The following is a 19,279-nucleotide window of genomic DNA, read 5'->3' as shown; positions in this document are numbered from 1 at the left end:
CACAGGCTAAGGAACCTACCTCAACTCCTATCTGAACCCAGGCAGTCTGATTCCCGAGCAGGCTTCGTTAATCACTTTGCCACTGTTTTATAAACTTTTCTGGGACTCACAGTGAGAGATTAGATCTTACATCATGATCCAATATACATACATACATATACGCACATATACACAAAGTAAAGCAACTTCTAAAACACACCACCTTAATAACATGTAGCAAAAACTTTTTTTAAAGATACTGGTTTTGAATCATAAAATTTTCTCATGTCCTACAATTTAATAAACTCTGCTTACCTGCTTCAAAATACAGTATTTATTATAACTACAGTAGCAAAAAAAGAAAAAAAATGGAACTAAGTCGTCAGCAACAGAGCTGAGTAATTGTGAATATAAAAAAATTATCTAGAGAAAATATATTATGTACATTATAAAGACTTTTATTTTTGCTCACAAACTGAAGTAGTTAAGAGACCAGATAATAGCTACTTTGCTTTTATTTTCCTGGCACCAAAGCAATTTACTCGTGTTCTTTCCTAAATATCTGTTCCAGATCATAGTACAGTTTTCCAGTTACTAAGCTAGCAAAAATTTTATACCAAAAAAGGTAAAACAAATCAAAACAAAATAAATGCTCTTCTAATCTGTTTATAAGTGAAAATTTGGAACCAAACAACTCACAATATTAAACACACAAAACTCTGCCAACACATCCTAAAGCTACACACATTTAGGCGTTACAGAAATATGCTCCCTCCGTCCCTCCTATCCCTAATTCCTTCAGCACTGTGTCTTTGGGTCCCAGACCCTTGTCCCAGGAGTCCCTCTGAATCCATTTCAGATTTCAAGAGGATGGGGCTCGGCCACTAGGCTCAGGCGCAGGTCGGGCCCTCTTCTCCTCATCTGACAAAGCTTCACAGGCCTTGGGGTCTTGATGATGCACTTTGGCCACAAACTTGAGAACTTTCCTTTTGCTGGTTTCTAGGTTGGTTCGCGGGCCCCACTGGAATTCAAAGTCTACAGGATCAGTGTGGGGTGTCCGCAGGTACTCCAGGTAACGCTGCCGCACAAAGTCTTCAGTAATGAGTTTCTTTGGATCCCCCCAAATTAAGTGCTTCTTGGTGGGGTACACCCCCAACCGCCGCAGAAAGTCCCAGACTTCGGTCTCCTTGATAGTGTTGCCCTTCATAAAGATAAGCCCTAGAGCCATCCTCAGGAGGCCGGTGGTGGGTGTGCCCTGATCGCCCCTCACCTCGGCATCCTCCTCCATGGGTTCCAGGGCGTCCATCAGGATGTAGGGGTTGCTCTCGGGCTCAAGCTCCACCAGCTGGTACCCGAAGACGTACTGGAGGCGCTGGGCAGCCAGTCTGGGGAGGTCCGGGAAGAGGTCCTTGTAGTCTCCGACGACGTGCTTCATTACGTCGGTCCGCCTGACCGGGATCTTCTTCCGGTCCTTAACCAGCAAGAACTGCACCGGCTCGGCCGCCTTCAGCTCTAGCGGCTTCTGGGTCCTGGGACCCGCGGAGGGGGCGGCCTGCGACGCGGAGCCCAGGGCCTCCTGCGAGCCGCCCGGCCCGCGGGACGTGCTCGGGGCCTCCTCAGCGACGCCACCGCTTGGGACCCGGGGGACGCGGCCGGGGCTCCGTTCCTCGTCCTTCTCGGCCTGCGCGCTAGAGCGGCCCCGGCGCCTCGGTTTCTGCAACAGTCACCGGCGCCGGCTCGGTCTCCGGAGGACGCGCGGGCGGCCCGGCGCTCGCCCTTCACGGCAGCGGCAGCAGCGGGGACGGTAGGGCGAACCTATTTCGTTGCTTTTGAAAAACACTTCCTTTCCTGACTTTCTCTTTAACCCCAATTTTGCTTTATTTTGTTTAGCTTCTTCTGTTTGTTATCTGTAGATTTTATTTTATTTTTATTGGATATTATCCTTAATTTTCTCATCTACATATTTAACTATAAATTATCTTTAAAAACTTAAGTTCATTCCATATTTTTGTTCTCTCCCTGGAATGACAAAGACTTTTAGAAGCTTCAACTACCCACTAAACAATTCCTCTTACTCTTGCTATTGTTACCTATGCTGTCAATTCCACTTTTCTATTAAACACAAAATTTAGGATTTTTTTTTTTTTTTTTTTTTACTAAATAGAAAATTAATTTACTGACTCGTATGATCCGATATCTGTGCTTTATAATATTTTAAATATAGCATGTCTTCACTCTGGTTCCATTTTTCTGCGTGCCAAAATAAATCTTTAGCAATTCATTTGGAGTTTGGATCTCTCTTAGTCCTTGTATGGCTGAAAGTGGGGTTTTTTTGTCCCCCACTTTTGATAGATTGTTTATTTATCTATAAAGTTTTAGGTTAGTAATAATTTTCTCTTACTATTTTTTCCACTGTCTTTTTGTGTCCATAGTGGCTGTTCAAAAATCGCTCTATACTGGGCAACCACTGGAGGATCTTAGGAAGGGAAATGATATATTTTAATTTCTATTTTAGGCAGATCTCTCTGGTAGCTTTTAAGAGGCTTTATTTGAGGATGGCGAGTTGAGCACCAGGTCAGTTAGGAAAAGTTTAGAATAGTCAAAGTAAAAGATGAGGTCCTCGATTAGGACAGAGAGTAAAGTTGGAGAAGAGAATATAAATTCATAAAGTATTAAAGAGGTGCAATGGAATGACCATAAGAATAAGAACAACACTGTTGATTGATTGGATATGGATGGCGAGGAACAGTAAAGGATGATTCCTAAGCTTTTAACATGGGCAGATGTGGATATCAACCAGCGGGTGATAGGAAATAAAGGAGGAGAGAAAAGATTAGAGGAAAAAACATGAGCTTGATTTTGGACCTACTGGGTTTGAGGTTTCTGCATTATATTCAAATGGATATGTTCAGAAGACCATTGGGAAAATGGATGTGAAGCTCAGGAGAGAGCAGGAGAGAAGGGAAGGACAATTTGTCCATAAAGGCAGCATAAGCATGGAGACTGTAGCTGAAACTGCTATGTGGTTGAGTCCGGCCAGGCAGAGTGTGTGGAGTGATGAGTGTGGGGCTGAGGGCACAGCTCAGAGAAACAGTGATGCTTTAGGAGAAGGATGCTGGGTCCCTATCATTGTGACCAGATCCAAAGCCTACACTGCTTGTTTTCCTGGATGACATCTGCCTTTCTGTCTTGTTCTGCCTATCAGATGGCAGCACAGAGCTTCATAGAGAGTGAGAGATATTTCCTAAGTTGTGACTGGAGCTTTCCAAGTCCCTTGGAGATTATGCCTTGTTGGGCCAAATACAACTCCACTGATCACCAGGGTTAAGTCCTGGAACTCTTGCTTTCATTAGAAGCAGGTCTCCTATAAATCTCAGGATTCCTTCTTCACACCTGACCTGCTTCCTTGTGTGTAAGTCAACATCATCAGCTAACGATACCACCACATTCACCTTCAGACAGCTAAATATCATGTGATAGACTGGTATATACCTGGAAATGTTGTGTTGAAATTTTATACACAGAATACATGTATATCAAATTATGTCACTGGCTTTAAACAAATATTTGTAAAAATACATTAGAAATGAGATATATCTTGAAGCTTGGTAATAAAGGCCCCAGTGATAAAACAACTTGATCAAAGCATATTGTTTCTCACACTTTACAACTTGGATTTGATTTACTTGTAGCCAGAGGAGAGAGGAGGTGACCAATGGCGTGGTCTGGTTTTGGTGGGTAATGAGTACAGCTAATTGTCCTCATAATGCACAACTTTAAGCTGACTTTAAACATTTTATGTTGGAATTTAATAGATTTAAGGCTTTAGTTTTTTTTAAGGCAAATATCTGAGGTGGATCACAATGAGTGTCTCAATATGCTTAGTGTATGTTTTAGTCCGTTTCTGTTGCTTATAACAAAATACCCGAAACTGGGTGATTTATAAGAAAACATAATTTGCTTACAGTTTCTGAGGCTGGGAAGTCCAAAGTCCATCTGGTGGTGATGACAGTGACCCAGAGGTCTCACATTGCAAGATGGTGGAAGCAGAGAGAGCAGAGCAGAGAGTAACCTCCTCATTCACTCTCCTTTTAAAGCCCTCAGAACCACGCCCCTGACCACCACTTATAATCCATTCACTCCTGCCTGGTCCTACAATCCAATCACCACTTCAAGGCTCCACCTTTCAATTACCATAATAGGATTTCCCACCCTCTTAACAGTCACAGTGGAGGCTAAGTTTCTAATACATAAAACTTGGGGATACAATTCAAGCTTCAGTGAGTTTTGGGGGGACACAATTTGATCAACTACATTCCACCCCTGGCCCCCCAAACTCATGCCCTCTTCACATACAAATACACTCATTTCATCCCCAAAGGGGATGAGGCAAAGGTGAGAGGGTGGGGGCATCATATAAGGCCAAGGCACTTGATAGTTCAAAAAGGAGCAAAGGGTGCCATAAATGGGCCCTAAACCAGAGACCACCAATGTGAGATTTAGCCTTATTCCGCAAATCTTCACTATGGCATTTTTTTCTTGAACCATAACTAATAGTATCTCCATGTACCTTCTCCTAGGTTTTTAATAAAACATCTTTTCCCCACCTTTTTCATACTTACAGATCAGGTGTCATGTGTGTGACTACTTTCTATGAAATAAAGTTTTTATCAAGTGTGGTGAACTAGTTGTTGGGAAAACCAAGAATTCATTATCTTGACACTCTTTTTCCGCATAATCCACGTCACATTCAATAAGACCAATAGTTGTTGGATATGCAGTTTGCAAATGTTTTCTGCCAGTCTGTAGTTTGCCTTTCATCGTCTTAACAGGGTCTTTCACAGAGCAAAGATTTTTAATTTTAATCAAGTCCAATTTATCAATTTCTCTTTGTATGGATCATGCTCTGGATGCCAAGTCTAAGAACTTCTTGCCTAGTTCCAGATTTCTTTCTACTCTTTTTGTTCTAAAAGCTAATGCATTCCAAGTTATTTTTATATAAGGAGTGATGTTTAGATAATTTTTTTCTGATAAATGTGTAATGATTTCAACATAATTTGTTGAAAAGGCTGTCTTTGTTCCACTGAATTACTTTTGTACCTTTCTTAGAAATCAGTGCTTGGGCATGTTTTTGTGGACTTCTTTCTGGCTTCTTCATTCTCTTCTATACCACACAGGCTTGATTACTGTAGCTACATACAGTAAACCCTAATATCAGGTAGATTAATTTCTCCCATTTATTTTTCTTTTTCAAGCTTGCCTTATCTATTCTAAGATCTGTGCCTTTTCATATAAATTTTAGAATAAGTTTGTCTGTGACTAACAAAAAAACGTGCTGGGGTATTGATAGGACTTACATTAAATTTATAAAACAATTTGGGAGAAGTGACATCTTTACTATGTTTGGTCTTCCAGTCCATGAACATGGTATGTCACGACTCTAGTTACTTAAGTCTTGTATTATTTCTTTCAACAACATCTAATTCTGAGCACAAAGATCCCATACTTGTTTTGTTAAGCTTATTCCTAAGTATTTTATTTTCTCTGGAACAATTTGAAAATGCTATAGTGTTATTTTGTATCTTGCAGCCGTGCTCAAGTCACTAATTGGTTCTATGAAATTTGGGGGTAGATTTCTTAAAAATTATTATGTAGGCAATCATGTCATCTGCAAAAAGCAATAGTTATATTTTTTACATTCCAAGCCGTATGCTTTTTATTTCCTTTTCTTGCCTTATGTTGAATAGCAGCAGGGAAAGTAGACGTCCATATTTTACTTCTGATCTTTGGAACAAGCATTCAGTCTTTCACCATTATATGTGATAATGGCTGTCGGCTTTTCGGAGATGCTTTTTATCTAGTTAAGGTAATTACCTGCTATTTCTGTTATCACAAATGAGTTCTGACTTTTGTCAAATTTTGTTTTGTGTGGATACATATGATCATATGATTTATCTTCTTTAGACTATTCATATGGTGGGTTTCGAACAATGAAACCATCTTGCGTACCTAAAATAAATCTCACTTGGTCATAGTGTATAATTATTTTTATACATTGTTGAAATTAATTTGTTAATATTTTGTTGAAGATTTTTGCATCTAATCTGCTGGGAGATATTGGTCTGTAGTTAGTTATTCATGTCTTCTCTTTGGTTTTGGTGTCAGGGTTATAAAGTCCTCATAAATGAGTTAGGAAGTGCTCTCTTCTCTATCTTTTAAAAGATGGTGTAGGATTCGTCATTCTCTTGTAAATGTTTGGTAGGATTGTCTAGGGAAGCTATCTGTGCCTGAAATTTTAAAATTACAAATTCAATTTATTTAATGGTTATAGAACTATTCGGATTATTTTATCTCAGTTGAGTGTTTGTAGTTTGTAGTATTTGAGGAATTGATTCATTTCTTTTTAGGTAGTTGAAGGTATGAGCATAAAGTTGTTCAAGTTATTCCTTTATTTCCTTTTTCAATGGCTGCAGTACCTGCAATGATATCCCATTTTATTTCTGATATTGGTGAGCTGTATCTTCCCTCTTTTTGTCTTTGTCAGTCTTGCTAGAGGTTTATCAACATTACTGATTTTTTGAAGAACCAGCCTTTTGTTTTATGGATGTTCTTTATTGTTTTTCTGTTTTCAGTCTCCTTGGTTTCTGTGTTTTTCATTGCTATTTTCTTTCTCCTACTTGCTTCAGATTTATTTTGCTCTATTTCTAGGTTCTTGAGGTGAGATCATAGGTTGTTGATTTTTTTTTTCTGATGTAAGCATTTAGTGCTAAACTTTTCCTGTCCGCATTGGTTTAGCTGCATCCTGCTAACGTTGATATGCTGCATTTTCATTTTATCCAGTTCTGTATCAATTTCTATTTTCTTTGAGACTTCCTCTTTGACATACAGATTATTTGGAAGTGCATTATTTAATTTCCAAGGGTATAAGGTTTCCTGTTGTCTTTCTGTTATTAACTGCTGGTTAGATTTCATTATGAGAAAATATATTCTTCATAATTTCAATTCTTTCAAATTTGGTGAGCTTTGGTCCAGGATATGATATTTGTGAATGGTCCATGGGCACTTAAAAAAATGCATACTGAGCTGCTGTTGGGTCAAGTGCTTTACATATATATGTAGGGGTGCATGTGTGTTTGGTGTGTTTGTGTGTGTATCTCAATTAAATTCTGTTTGTTGATTGTGCCATTCAGATCATTGATATCTTTTCTGATTTTCTAATAATTCTATCATTTGATGAGAGCAGACGGTTGAAATTCTTAACTGCAATTGGAAATTTTTCTGTTCTCCTGTTAGCTCTGTCACTTTTCATTTCAAGCATTTTTGAGGCTGTGATGTTTGGGCATAAAAAGTATTTAAGATTGTTATGTCTTACTGGTAGATTGAAATTTATTCATTATGTAACATTTTCTCTATTTGGTAATTTTCTTTGCTCTGAAGTCCATTTTATCTGATATTAATATAGCCATTCCTGCTTCTTAAATGTTAATATTGGCATGGTATAGCTTTTTCCATTTTTAAAACTTTTAATCTTCCTATACCATTGCATTTGAAGTATGTTTCTTTTAAATAATATACAGTTCAGTCATGCGTATTGTTTTAATTCACTCGCCAATATCTGCTTTTTAATTGAAAGAGACCATTGACATTTAAGCTGAGCATTGAAACGTTAGGGCGTGAGCCAGCCATTTTAATATTTGTTTTCTCATTGTTTCCTCTCATTCTCATTCCCCTCTTCCAGTTTACTTGCTTCCCTGTGCATTATTTGAACAGCTTTTAAGATCCCATCTTGATTTATTTACAGTTATTGGGCATATCTAGAGTACTTTTCATAACGGTTGCTCTGGGTGTAACTATAGGCGTGTGTGACTTATCAGTTTCCTGGTGTCACTGTTTTCTTGAGTAACACATGGTGTTATAATTTTTGTTCCAATCATCAAATACAATTTATAAAACTCATGAGGGAAAGGATTGTATGTCATATATGCTACATTTGATAGCTCTTTCTGTTTTTTTTCTTCCAGATGCTCCAAGATTCCTTCTTTTACCAGTTTCTTTCTATTTGAGAAAATTTCTCTAGCCATTCTTTAAGAATAGATCTGCTAGTGACAAATTCTTTTAGTTTTCTTTCATCTGAGAATGCATTTTTCCTTTCACTGCTGAAGGATGGTCATTGGGCATAGAATTTGTGGTCAACAATTTTTTTTCTTTCATCACTTGAGAAATGTTGTGCCATTTGGGTCTACATGACTCAGGGCTCCCACGGGGTCCTGCTGGTAATGCTGGAGGGGACAGAAAGAGTTTCCCCAGACTGGGCCACCTGGTGTCTCTGGGTGGGGGAAGGCAGTCTCCGGCCCCAGGATGTTAAGAGGCTTCCTAGGTCCGACAGCAGTGGTGGGATCTCCCCGCTGGTGGGACTGAGCCAAATGGTGTCTCTAGGTGGGGGCGGGATGGATGTCTCAAGCAGCAGTGAGGAAGACTGCTTCCCCTGGATGCTTGCTTCAGTGGGGATTCTGGGCTATTCTCCTCACATGTGCTGTGGGACCCACCTGGTGGTGTCTGTGCAAACTTCCCTTCCAGAGAGGGTTGAATGAGCCTGCCTGGACTACTGCCTGCTGACAGGAGGAGGTTGAGAGATGCTGGGTGAGAGTGGCTTTCTTCTGCTGAGTAGGGTGAGGGTGAAGTGTTAGATGCCCTGCCCTGCACTGTGGCCCCAGTTCTGAGATCTCTAATCACCTTGTCTACCTATTCACACCTTTTGGAATTCTCCTTTGGCTGCCTTTTGCATTAGTTCCAGGGTTCACAGTTGTACTTAGTGGGGAGGACAAGGGAGAAATGAGTTTATGCCATCTTTTCCGAGCTGGAAATCCTCCCATTCTTTTATGTTTGTTTGTTTTTTGTTTTTACTTAGGTCTCTGCAGCATTTAAAGTTTGTTAAGCATTTCATTTGGGGCTTGAGGAATATGAAAGTAGAAATAAAATTAATTGTGGTAAAATGTCGGTAACATAAAGTTTACCATTTTAACCGTTTTTAAGTGCACAGTTCAGTTGCATTAAATACCTCCACATGGTTGTGCAACCATCACCACCACCCATCTCCAGAACTTTTTTTATCTGGCACAACTGAAACTCTACATTAAACAACTCCCCACAGCCCCCTCCCCTAGTCCCTGGTAACCTCCATTCTCCACTCTGTCTCTATGAATTTGCCTACCGTAGATACCTTGTATAAATGGAATCAGACAGTATTTGGCTTCTTTCACTTAAATAATGTCTTCAAGAAAAGAGTTACAATTTAAATAGTAAATTTTATTACTCACTGCAGTGTTTTAAACAGTTTTGTGGTAAAAAGTTTAAAGTTAGTAGCTAACTTGAGACTTTAAAAGCTGTAAAGCCTGGTATGTAGCATGAGCTCAACAAAGTTAGCTCACACTGGTATTTTCTGCCGAGTCTTATTATTCATTTTTTCTTCTCTATAGCATGAATAGCTGAAGGTCTGCAGGTAGGTCTCTGAGTCATAGTTCTGTTTTTGTTCATTTGTGCCAACTAGTTTCACTCTAATATCATCTGCCTGCAGCCCTAATCTTTGTTTTCCTACTGGAAATGTTCAACAGAGGATAGCCAGAGGGAAGTCTGAAAAGTGCAAATTTAGTGGGGGAGTAGAACCTGAACAGGAGAGTCAGGGAGGCTTAAATTCAGATATTGACTCTGTCATTTAATGTCCTTTGTCAAGGTTTCTAATCTCAGAGTCTTTGTTTCTTCACCTATAAAAAAAAGAGATGACAGGCCCTTCTTGAGTATTAGTAATACTTTATGTAAAGTGTCATAAACATAGTAGGTGCTTGCAAAATCATCCCTGCATTATTGAGTTGATTTCCATAATGTTAGACAAAATCCACTTAATTGTGGTAGTGGGCATTGACTCCCTCTATCCCTCTCTGTAATTTTCTCTTAGCAATAGAGACTTCCTATTGGATAAAATAATTCATTATTCCAAATAGCTTTGGATGTTCTAAGTTCAGTGAAAGTGTTAATTGATGATAACCAGGGAAAGCTCGTGAGCAGCATATTAAAATTTCTGAATTCTTTCATCGTGCTTAAGTTGGAGAGTTTAATACTTTTAAGAATAAGGAAAAAGGAAGCTGATTTTCATAAAAGGATAGAATCCTCTTAACTGTGGAAGAAATGGGTGATGTTTAAAGATTATTCTTGAGAAGAATCACCACATATCTTTCTGCTCTTACATGAGAGTAATATTTTATTAGGAAAGGCATGTATGTATGAATCTAGTTTTTATGCTATGAATGCAAAATATCCAGACACTGTTACTAGATCAACAGGATGGTATAAATATTTACAGTTCTGTACTGGCAATGAAGTTAATCAAAATAACTCGAATTAAATAACACATGAAAATGTTTTTATAAACTGAACATTTTTGTATAATTATAGTATATTGTTTTCAATCAACTAACTGCCAATACTCATAAATGGTTCCAAAATGTGACATAGTTTAAAGTCCCAGGTAGCAAGATTGTGGCTTCATGGTTTGGACAGAGTGAATGCAGGGATGGTTTGTTGCATTTCTGCTGCCAATTATATTAAAATATCCCCAAATATTAAACCATTAAGCTTTTTAACATTTCTAGGAAACAGCAAAATGTTAGATCCATTTTACCTATAACTAAACACTTTGGGCTTTGGAGGGAATAATCCTGGCCAAACCTAAATTCCTATTTTACTTGCCAACAGTTAAATTTTTGAATATCAATTTGTTCATTTGTTGACAAGCTAAGAGAATGTCTCGTTTCTTGTCATGTTAACAAATATTTATCTATTTATGTTTGCAGTTCCCACAGAGTTACCATTCGCAGGTTCTAACCATGCCACTAGCAGAGAACATTATCAACTCATTACGTGCATTTCTGTAATTTCTCATTTATTCACTGCTAATATCCTCAATTAGATGATTGACTTCAGTTTTGAATGTAGTTAAATAATTTTTGTTTTCTTAACCAGAAACTAGATATAAAAAAAATCACATTCCAAAATTTTGAGCATCTATTTCTGATGTGGATGGAACACATTAGTACTATATTTGGATCTGTGGTTGCAGCCATGGTCACTGTAACATGTCATTGAGAATTCGTAGTTTAGTGCTTATTTTGGCCTTTAAACTGTTCGTTTGTACTGTGAACTAGATTATGTGCTTCTACCTGTCAGCTGGCTGAATGCATTTCAAGTCAGTTTACTAAAATAGTCACTGTTAAGCGGTATATTTGGACAGAGTTGACACCTGTGACACTTTCTAAAATGGCAAAAATAACTGTATTTAAGGGTATGATTTATGAATGCTGTGTGCCTCCAGAACTTCTATTTGATTATGGCTTTCAGTTTAGCTGCTGCAACTCTTTCCACAAACTGCTGAAAGGACAACTAATTAGTGCTGTGTGATCAGATATTTAACACAAATAGACATGTGCACACACACACATACACAGACACAAAAAACCATAATATTGATCCAAAAACGATGACCTTCTTGTTGCTTCTTAGAATTGCCATTGTCTCATGAGAGTAGAACGGTGGGGACAACAGCAGAAGCAGAGAGAGTACGAAAGAAGAAATAAGATTAATAGTATAGAATTGCCTTTATGAAATGCATATTCTTTGTTATAAATAAGAAAAGCAACTTGCAATAATTAAAAAGTATTTTGAATCTTTAGTTGTCTTCCAGATTGCTGACCTCTATTAAAAACTTCTTAAAATAATAGATAGGTTTAATTCCTCAAGCAAAAGAAAATTGAGATCATTTTAAAGATTTTGCATGTTTATTATATAGACGTGACTTGACTACAGGGGAAAAAAAGAGCAAAATCCAGTGTATTGCAAGTATAAATGTACCAGGCTAAGGTTTACTTAATTAGAACCTTGAGGCAATAAAGGAGCCCTTTTTAAAATTCTGTGATTCTTAATATGCTAAATAATGCAAAGCTTTGACTCTTCAAGCATGAGACACACATCCGGCAGCTTAACATTTAAATTACAGGGGGAAAAACCCCCTCACTTCAGTAGTAATTTTCTCAAAGAAAAGAATAAAAAATGTATTACAAACTAAATTTAATTTCTTTTTAGATTTCCATCTTATATAATTGCAGTCATTTTTCTAGGTTCTTTGTATTTATATTTTTTACACATATTTTCTGTGCATTTTATTAATTTTATTTGAGATGCTTCTCATTGTTACAGCTCTTAGAAAATTGTGGTGTATTATACCTAGCATATTATTTTGAAAAATCTATCTGATCGCAAGTAATAAAGACAATGATTTGGAAAATAAAGAAAAAATGGAATTTCAGAGACCTGTAGAAATATTACTACCAAAAAGGCAACATTTTTCAGTTGGCTCCACTTTCAAGCTTTAATTTTTTTAGTATTAATATTCTCTGTGTTTGTCATTTTCTGGTTGTTTTTCCACACAAAAGTTATTATAAGCAGCATTCTTTCTTTGTATTTCTCCAAAGGACAGTGTCAGATCCTTGATTCATTTTATAAAGGTCATTTGGAAAACCATTAAAAATATGCCAAGTGAAAAAGATTAGCACAACACAGGGGAAATACACTTTTATAAACATATGCATTTATATATAGATGGGCTATGGTAACATTATGCAATTTTGACAAGTGTTTTTCTTGTGTACCTCATGTATTATTAAAAATGACTGTTTTATTCATTTTTTTCTGTGTAATATCAGCTGACACATTCCACAGACATCAACAGGTTAATATTATTTGTAAACATTTTTTTCTTTTTCTCAGTGTAAGATCTGACAGTTAAATTGTGTAGTAGTTCCATAAAATAAAATGGACTTTCAACATAATTAACTTACATTTGTATCACTAGCATGCAACGTGGGTGTTAGTTAGCCCATGACAAACTCATGTATTCATTTCTACTTTTTAATTAAAAAATTAAACAATATCACAACTTTTAATTTAGCGATGGTAGAAAAGAGCTGGTCCTGTACTAGCTATTTTGCTATAATCAACCATTAAACTGGAAAGAATATAGAAAACAACTTTTGGGGCACTGCCATCATGAAGCATAAGACTGTAATCCCTGAGAGAAGAGAAACTTATGATGGAATCCTATAAGGCAAACACTGGCCCTCTACCTGGGCACAGTTTCAAACTAGAGGAGTGAAGTGGAGTCCAAGCAGAGAAAGTCTCACTGAACTGAAGGGTCACAAAGTTCAGCATTCAGGGCAGCTGAAGCAGCTGGAATCTGCAGAGTGGAACAGAGAGCAGGGAGATATCAGTACAGAGACTCCACCATGAGTCCTCGGCTGAGGGCTGTGCTGTACATAACCATAGCAAGACTAATTGAGGCTTTGCTTAGTGGCTACTTGCTAGTGGCTACTGTGGTCCTGAGAGTGGAGCAGAGATACTAGAGTTCAAACAAAGGTGGAGTTCAAGCCCAGCTAGGAGAGGCACGTTAATTCCTCATTATCCGTTTGCTCAGCAAATTGAGACACCGAAAGTCTGTATATTAGGAATGAAGACCACAGTCTAGAGTGGCTTACTCTAAACCTGCCCAAAGAAAGCTCTAAACAATCCCTGAACAAGGTAAGCAGAGGGGTTAGTGTTTTGAGGTTGAATGCTGTCAAATCAGAGTGACTTGGAAACCCTTGGTTTCTCACATATCTGCTGTAACAAAATGTAAATTCAAGCCTACATGAGTTTAAAGGGATTAACCAGTAATGCTTACTAAAAAAAACCAAAAACCAAACCAAAACAAATCAGAGGAGTATAACAGAATCCAGTCTTCTATGATGTCCCTCATGCAATCTGCAATTACTAGACGTACAAGGGAACAGGACAATACAAACCTCAAGCAAAGAAAAACGTGAAGAAAAATAACCACAACATAATTCAAACATGAAATTTAGCAGGGAAACATATTAAGACATCTAGCATAAATTTATTTACAAATTTAAAGCAAATGCTTTCAAACAATTAAAGATAAATATGGTCATCATGAGAGAATAGTTAGGGCATCTCAGCAGAGACATAGAAATTATAAACAAAGTAACACAGAACTGAAAATCCAAGAATTCAATGAAAAATTCACTGGATAGGCTTAACAGAAAATTAGAATGGCAGAAGAAATAATCAGTGAACTTGAAGACAGAACAATAGAAATGAATCAAATTAAAGTGCAGAAAACAAAAAGATGAGAGAAAAGTGAATAGAGACTGACAGACCCATGGCACAGTATTGCAGAATTTGACATAAATGTAATGGGAGGGGGTCTTAGAAGGAAAAGAGTAATAGAGTGGAAGGAAATACATAATGAAGATGTAATGACTGAAAATTTCCCAAGTTTAAATAGTTTGACTTATAGGTTGAATACCCTCATTAAACCTCAAAAGAATAAATACAAAGGAAACCACACCTAACAATACTGTAGTGAAACTGCTGAATACGCAACATAAAGTGGAAATCCTGAAATCAGGGAGAAGGAAAAAAACAAGTTACAGACAAGGAAATGATGATACGAAAATGTCTGACATTATCAGAAACAATGAAGACCGGGAGTTAATGCAATGATATATTTAAAATGGTGAAAAATGTCAACCCAGAATTCTGTATTGGCAAAATATTCTACAAAAGTTGAGGGTGAAATAAAGACACTTAGATGACTTGCACTATAAAAAATGTTGAAGAATTTTTTAAGCTGAAGAAAAATGATACAAGTGATCTGTACAGGAAAACAGAGGATACCAGAACTGCAAGTAGATGCGTAACTATAACAGCCTTAGTCTTACAAATAATTTTCTTAATATACATTTTACTGTCAAAATAAAATAAAATGGCATTGTAAGGTGGGGTTATAAAGCATGTGCAGGTAAAAGATATGATGGCAGCTCAAAGGAGGAGGGGTGGAAACTGGGATAAACTATTGTAAGGTTGTTACATTTGTGATGTGAGAAGTGTGGACGATCAGGTACAAAGTGTGAAATTCTGTAACACTGACTCTTAGATGGGGATTATTATAAGATGCATGCTATTAGCCCTAGAGCCAACAGTGTCAATCTCAAAGATATAGCTAAGAAAATAACAGAGGAAATAAGATGAAATACTAAAAACATATCTGAGTAACCCAAAAGAAGACAGGAAAGGCTCAACAGAGGAACAAAAAACCAAAGAGACAAAGCAAAAATGAATAGCAAGATAGTAGGCAAACTCAGCCACATGAATGATTGCATAAAATGTTGAAGACTAAATAAATTAAATTGCTAATCTGGATGAAAAAGCAAGACAACTAAACACCAACTATAAGAGATGCACCATAAATTTAAACACAAGTACATTGAAAGTGAAAGGACAGAGAAATATATACCATGGAAACACTACATACAAGAAAGCTGGTATGGGGCCGACCCTGCAGTGCACTCAGGAGAGTGCCGCGCTGGGAGCGCGTAAGCGCTCCCGCCGCAGGTTTGGATCCTATATAAGGATGGCCGGGGCACTCACTGGCTGAGCGCGGTGCGGCCGGTCACAAAAAAGACAAAAAAAAAAAAAAAAGCTGGTATGGCTACATTAATATCTAATATTAGAAACTTGATGGACTTCAAAGACAAAGATAAAAGGGGAAACTCAAAAGGAAGTATAACAGTCCTAAAATATGCACTGAATGAGATTGAAAATTCATGAAACACAATCTGACCAAAAGATGGGAAAAATGATAATTTGGAGGAAACTTTCAAATGTTACTGATTGTTTAAGTCCATTTTGTGTTGCTGTAACAGAAATACCTGAGACTGGGTGATTTATAAAGAAGAGAGGTTTATTTGACTTACGATTCTGGGACAGCTGCATCTGGCACAGGCCTCAAGCTGTTTCTACTCATGGTGGAAAAGTGGCAGCAGCTGGCGGCTAGAAGCAGCTCACATGACAAGAGGAAGAGAGAGAGAGAGAAGAGAGAGAAGGTGCCAGGGTCCTTTAAACAATCAGGTCTCGCAGGAACTAATAGAGCGAGAACTCACTCATTAATCCCCCCGCCCCAGGGACAGCATTAATCCATTCATGAGTGATCCACCCCATGACTCAATCAGTTTCCAACACATTGGAGATCAAATTTCTACATGAGTTTTGGAGGGGACAACACATCCAAACTCCTTCACTGATAGAAATATAAAATGCTACAGTACTTTGAAAAGCTGGCAGGGTTTTTTTTCCCAATTAAACAAACATTTATCAAATGACCCAGTAATTCAACTGCTATATATTTACCCAAGAAAAATAAAAACATATGTCCACAGAAGCCTTGGACATGAATTTTCATAGCAGCCATCCTCACAATAGTCAGAACTTTGGAACACTCAAGAATCCATCAGTAGATGAACTAGTAAACACATTGCTGTCCATTCATAATGGGGAATACTACTCAGCAGTAAAGTGTAATGAACCTCTGTAAAGCGATGCGACCACACCAGTTGTCAGGCTCTTTTACCTACTGGTAATTCTGCAGGGACTGGGCCGATTGTTGAGCTAGGGATGGGTCTAAAGCCCACAGACCCCTCAAGCCTCTTCACAGACTGGGTCACAAATGCTTTACACACCACACTGGGTCCCCAGACCCCTTACACACAGGTCTATGAGCTAGGTAACCAGCCAAAAGGTCCTTGGAGCCATAGGTTGGAAAGCATGGCCACGCAGGGCAGACACATGAGGCAGATGCCCACCTGCTTCACTGAAACTCCTTTCTCTCTCTCTCTCTCTCTCTCTCTCCTCTCTCTCTTTCTCTCTGTAGAACACAAGAATAGCAACAAAACTAAAAAGACACATTGGGGTGCATGCGCACTAACTCCACACACAGACACACACACACACACACACACACGCGCAATTTGCTTACAATGGATGTGCTAATCCACACCCAACTGGACCCATGGAGAGGGCCCTGACCAAACTATTCTATTTTCCCAACAACCTCCCACACAAGCAATAACTCAGATGAATTTCAGAATACTGTTCTGAGTGGAAAAAGCCAGAAACAAGAGGGAAAATACTGCATTATCCCGTACATGTAAAACAGTGTAACAGAATTCTAATTTATAGTGATAGAAATCAGATCGGTGTTTGCTAAGAGAGTGTGTGTGTGTATGCATGTGTGTGTGTGTGTCTGATGTGTGTGTGGCGGGGTTGCGGGTGAGGAAGATTGACTGCAAAGGGTATGAGAGAATTTTTTGATGTGATGCAAAATGTATATTTTACTTGTGGGGGGAGTTACATGGATGCATACATTTGTCAAAACTCATTGAACTGTACATATAAAATGTTTCATTTTATTGTTTGTAAATTGTAACTCAACAGTTTGACTTAAAAAATACCAATTTAGGACCCCACCCCAAGGATGCCCCCAGGGGAGCCATGGGGAGGCCGCTACTGCTGCTGGAGGCTGTTGCTGCAAGCTGTTGCTGCCAGGGCCCCCAGGACCATCTGAGAGGCTGCCGCCACCACCAGACCTGTACTGAACTAGACCCTGGGAATGCAGAGTGATGCTCAAGACAGTTCTGGATCTTGTTTTCATGGATTTTACAGTCAAATCCAAAAGGTAGACATTGAACACATATTACAAATGTGACGAGGGTTTCAAAAGGGGGCAGTACTGATCCTATGGGAGCAAATAACATGGTGACCTAGCTTGGCGGGGAGAGAAGCTTGGAGGTGTGCTGCAGTGGATGCTGAGGTCCTGGGGATGCTTTAGCTCCAAAGATGGAGATTGTGTGTCTTTCCAAACACGAGTGATTTGTGGGCTATAGTAAGGAGTTTGGACTTTGTTCTAAGGGTACGAGAAATCACTGAAGGGTTTTAAGTAAGTCACTGGCATGCTGAAATATAATGCTAAATGAAGAAAAATCTGGAATTGTATATGAAGTATGATCTCAGCTCTGATTACATATGTATGTGTGTGTGTGTGTGTGTGTGTGCGTGTGCGTGCGCGCGTGTATGATATTGACTCATTTATTTAACAAAGACTTACTAAGTACCTTCTATGTGCCAGGCACTATTATAGGACCTAAGGTTGCAGCAGTGGACAAAACATAGTCAAGAAGATAGAAAGTAGAGTTAGTAAATAAATAGGACACTGTTTATTAAGTAAAAGAAATTATGGTGAGGGGATAGAAAGTGATGAAAATCAGCATGAAGGGAGGTTCTATTTTAAATAACCAAAATGTTAACAGTGGTTGTTTTGGGATTGTAGGCAATTGCTGTTTCCTTATTTATATATTTCTGTATTTTTATAAGCTTCCAAAATAAGCATTATGATTCTAAAATTAAAAACAGTGCAGGTCAGTTAAAGAATAAAAGGGAAAAGGAAAACTATCACACCAGAAAAAACAAAACAAAAAACCAATTAGATTGAGGCGCTCTGGATTTAGCCAGGGGTAATGCAGAGTGTGAGATAAAACAGCTGCTAGTGATAGCCTCATCTGATCCAAACTTTTAGAAGCTTCATGGAATGAGGTGGTCCTTGCTCTTGATCTTGACCATAAACATATTATGCAGGGTTAGAGTGACAAGGAGAGGGTCTCTATGAAGGAAGTTTGTGGTGAACCTGCAGTCCTCATGTCTGTTAGCATCCCTGCCTCCAGTCGTAAACCACTGACTTGTATGGCTAGTAATAAAAAGATATTTTCAACATCTTTAGAGGCTTTGCCCTGCCCACAGCATTTCTCAGTCTGGCCCTAAAAGCTGAGCAGGAAGGGCAGAGCCTAGTTCCACTCTTCTCTGTTTCAGACTCTGTGCTTCTGTACCTCCTCCATCTTGCAAATTGTGGCTTTGATCCGTTCAGGATCTGGTTAGGGGCAGGATGGGAGGCAGAGAAGGTCTTATTTGTCTGGTGTTGTTATGATTACAGGAGTTGTCTGGGTTTTTTAAGCAGACCCCTTCTTCCAAGGGGCACTGGTTCCCTTTCTTTAGACGCACCCTTTCTATATCCTTCTTTTTGCTGGGGCTCTCTCCCTTTGGGCTGGTCTCTTACCACTCCTTGATTCCAACCAGGCACCTGGCAGTACACATCTAACTTCATGCCCTATGTATGTGACTCTGGTAGTCATAACTGAATGGAGAAGCCCAGGAGAACACACACATTAAGGAGCAAAATGAAAAGAGAAATGAGTATCGACCCCAGCTAACTGCAATGAAAAGAAACAAAAAGGGGACGGCAGAAAGGTAAAATAAATAAAAACAGAATAAATTCAAATAATTATTTATAATAATATGATAATTCCTC

At 38.5% G+C, this 19,279-nt stretch overlaps 1 protein-coding gene across 1 annotated transcript; it reads right to left on the bottom strand.

Annotated features, from left to right (window-relative positions):
• Positions 1–736: 736 nt before the first annotated feature.
• Positions 737–18,809, bottom strand: LOC134378903 (non-structural maintenance of chromosomes element 3 homolog). Its single transcript, XM_063098208.1, has 2 exons — positions 18,801–18,809; positions 737–1,693 (listed from the first exon to the last, which is right to left on the bottom strand). The coding sequence occupies exons 1-2, from the start codon at positions 18,807–18,809 to the stop codon at positions 842–844; spliced, it is 861 nt and encodes a 286-aa protein (XP_062954278.1). The 3' UTR covers positions 737–841.
• Positions 18,810–19,279: the final 470 nt, after the last annotated feature.

The sequence above is a fragment of the Cynocephalus volans genome, chromosome 5, assembly GCF_027409185.1.
Source record: "Cynocephalus volans isolate mCynVol1 chromosome 5, mCynVol1.pri, whole genome shotgun sequence".
Classification (NCBI taxonomy): domain Eukaryota; kingdom Metazoa; phylum Chordata; class Mammalia; order Dermoptera; family Cynocephalidae; genus Cynocephalus; species Cynocephalus volans.
This window is presented reverse-complemented; position numbering and strand designations above follow the sequence as displayed.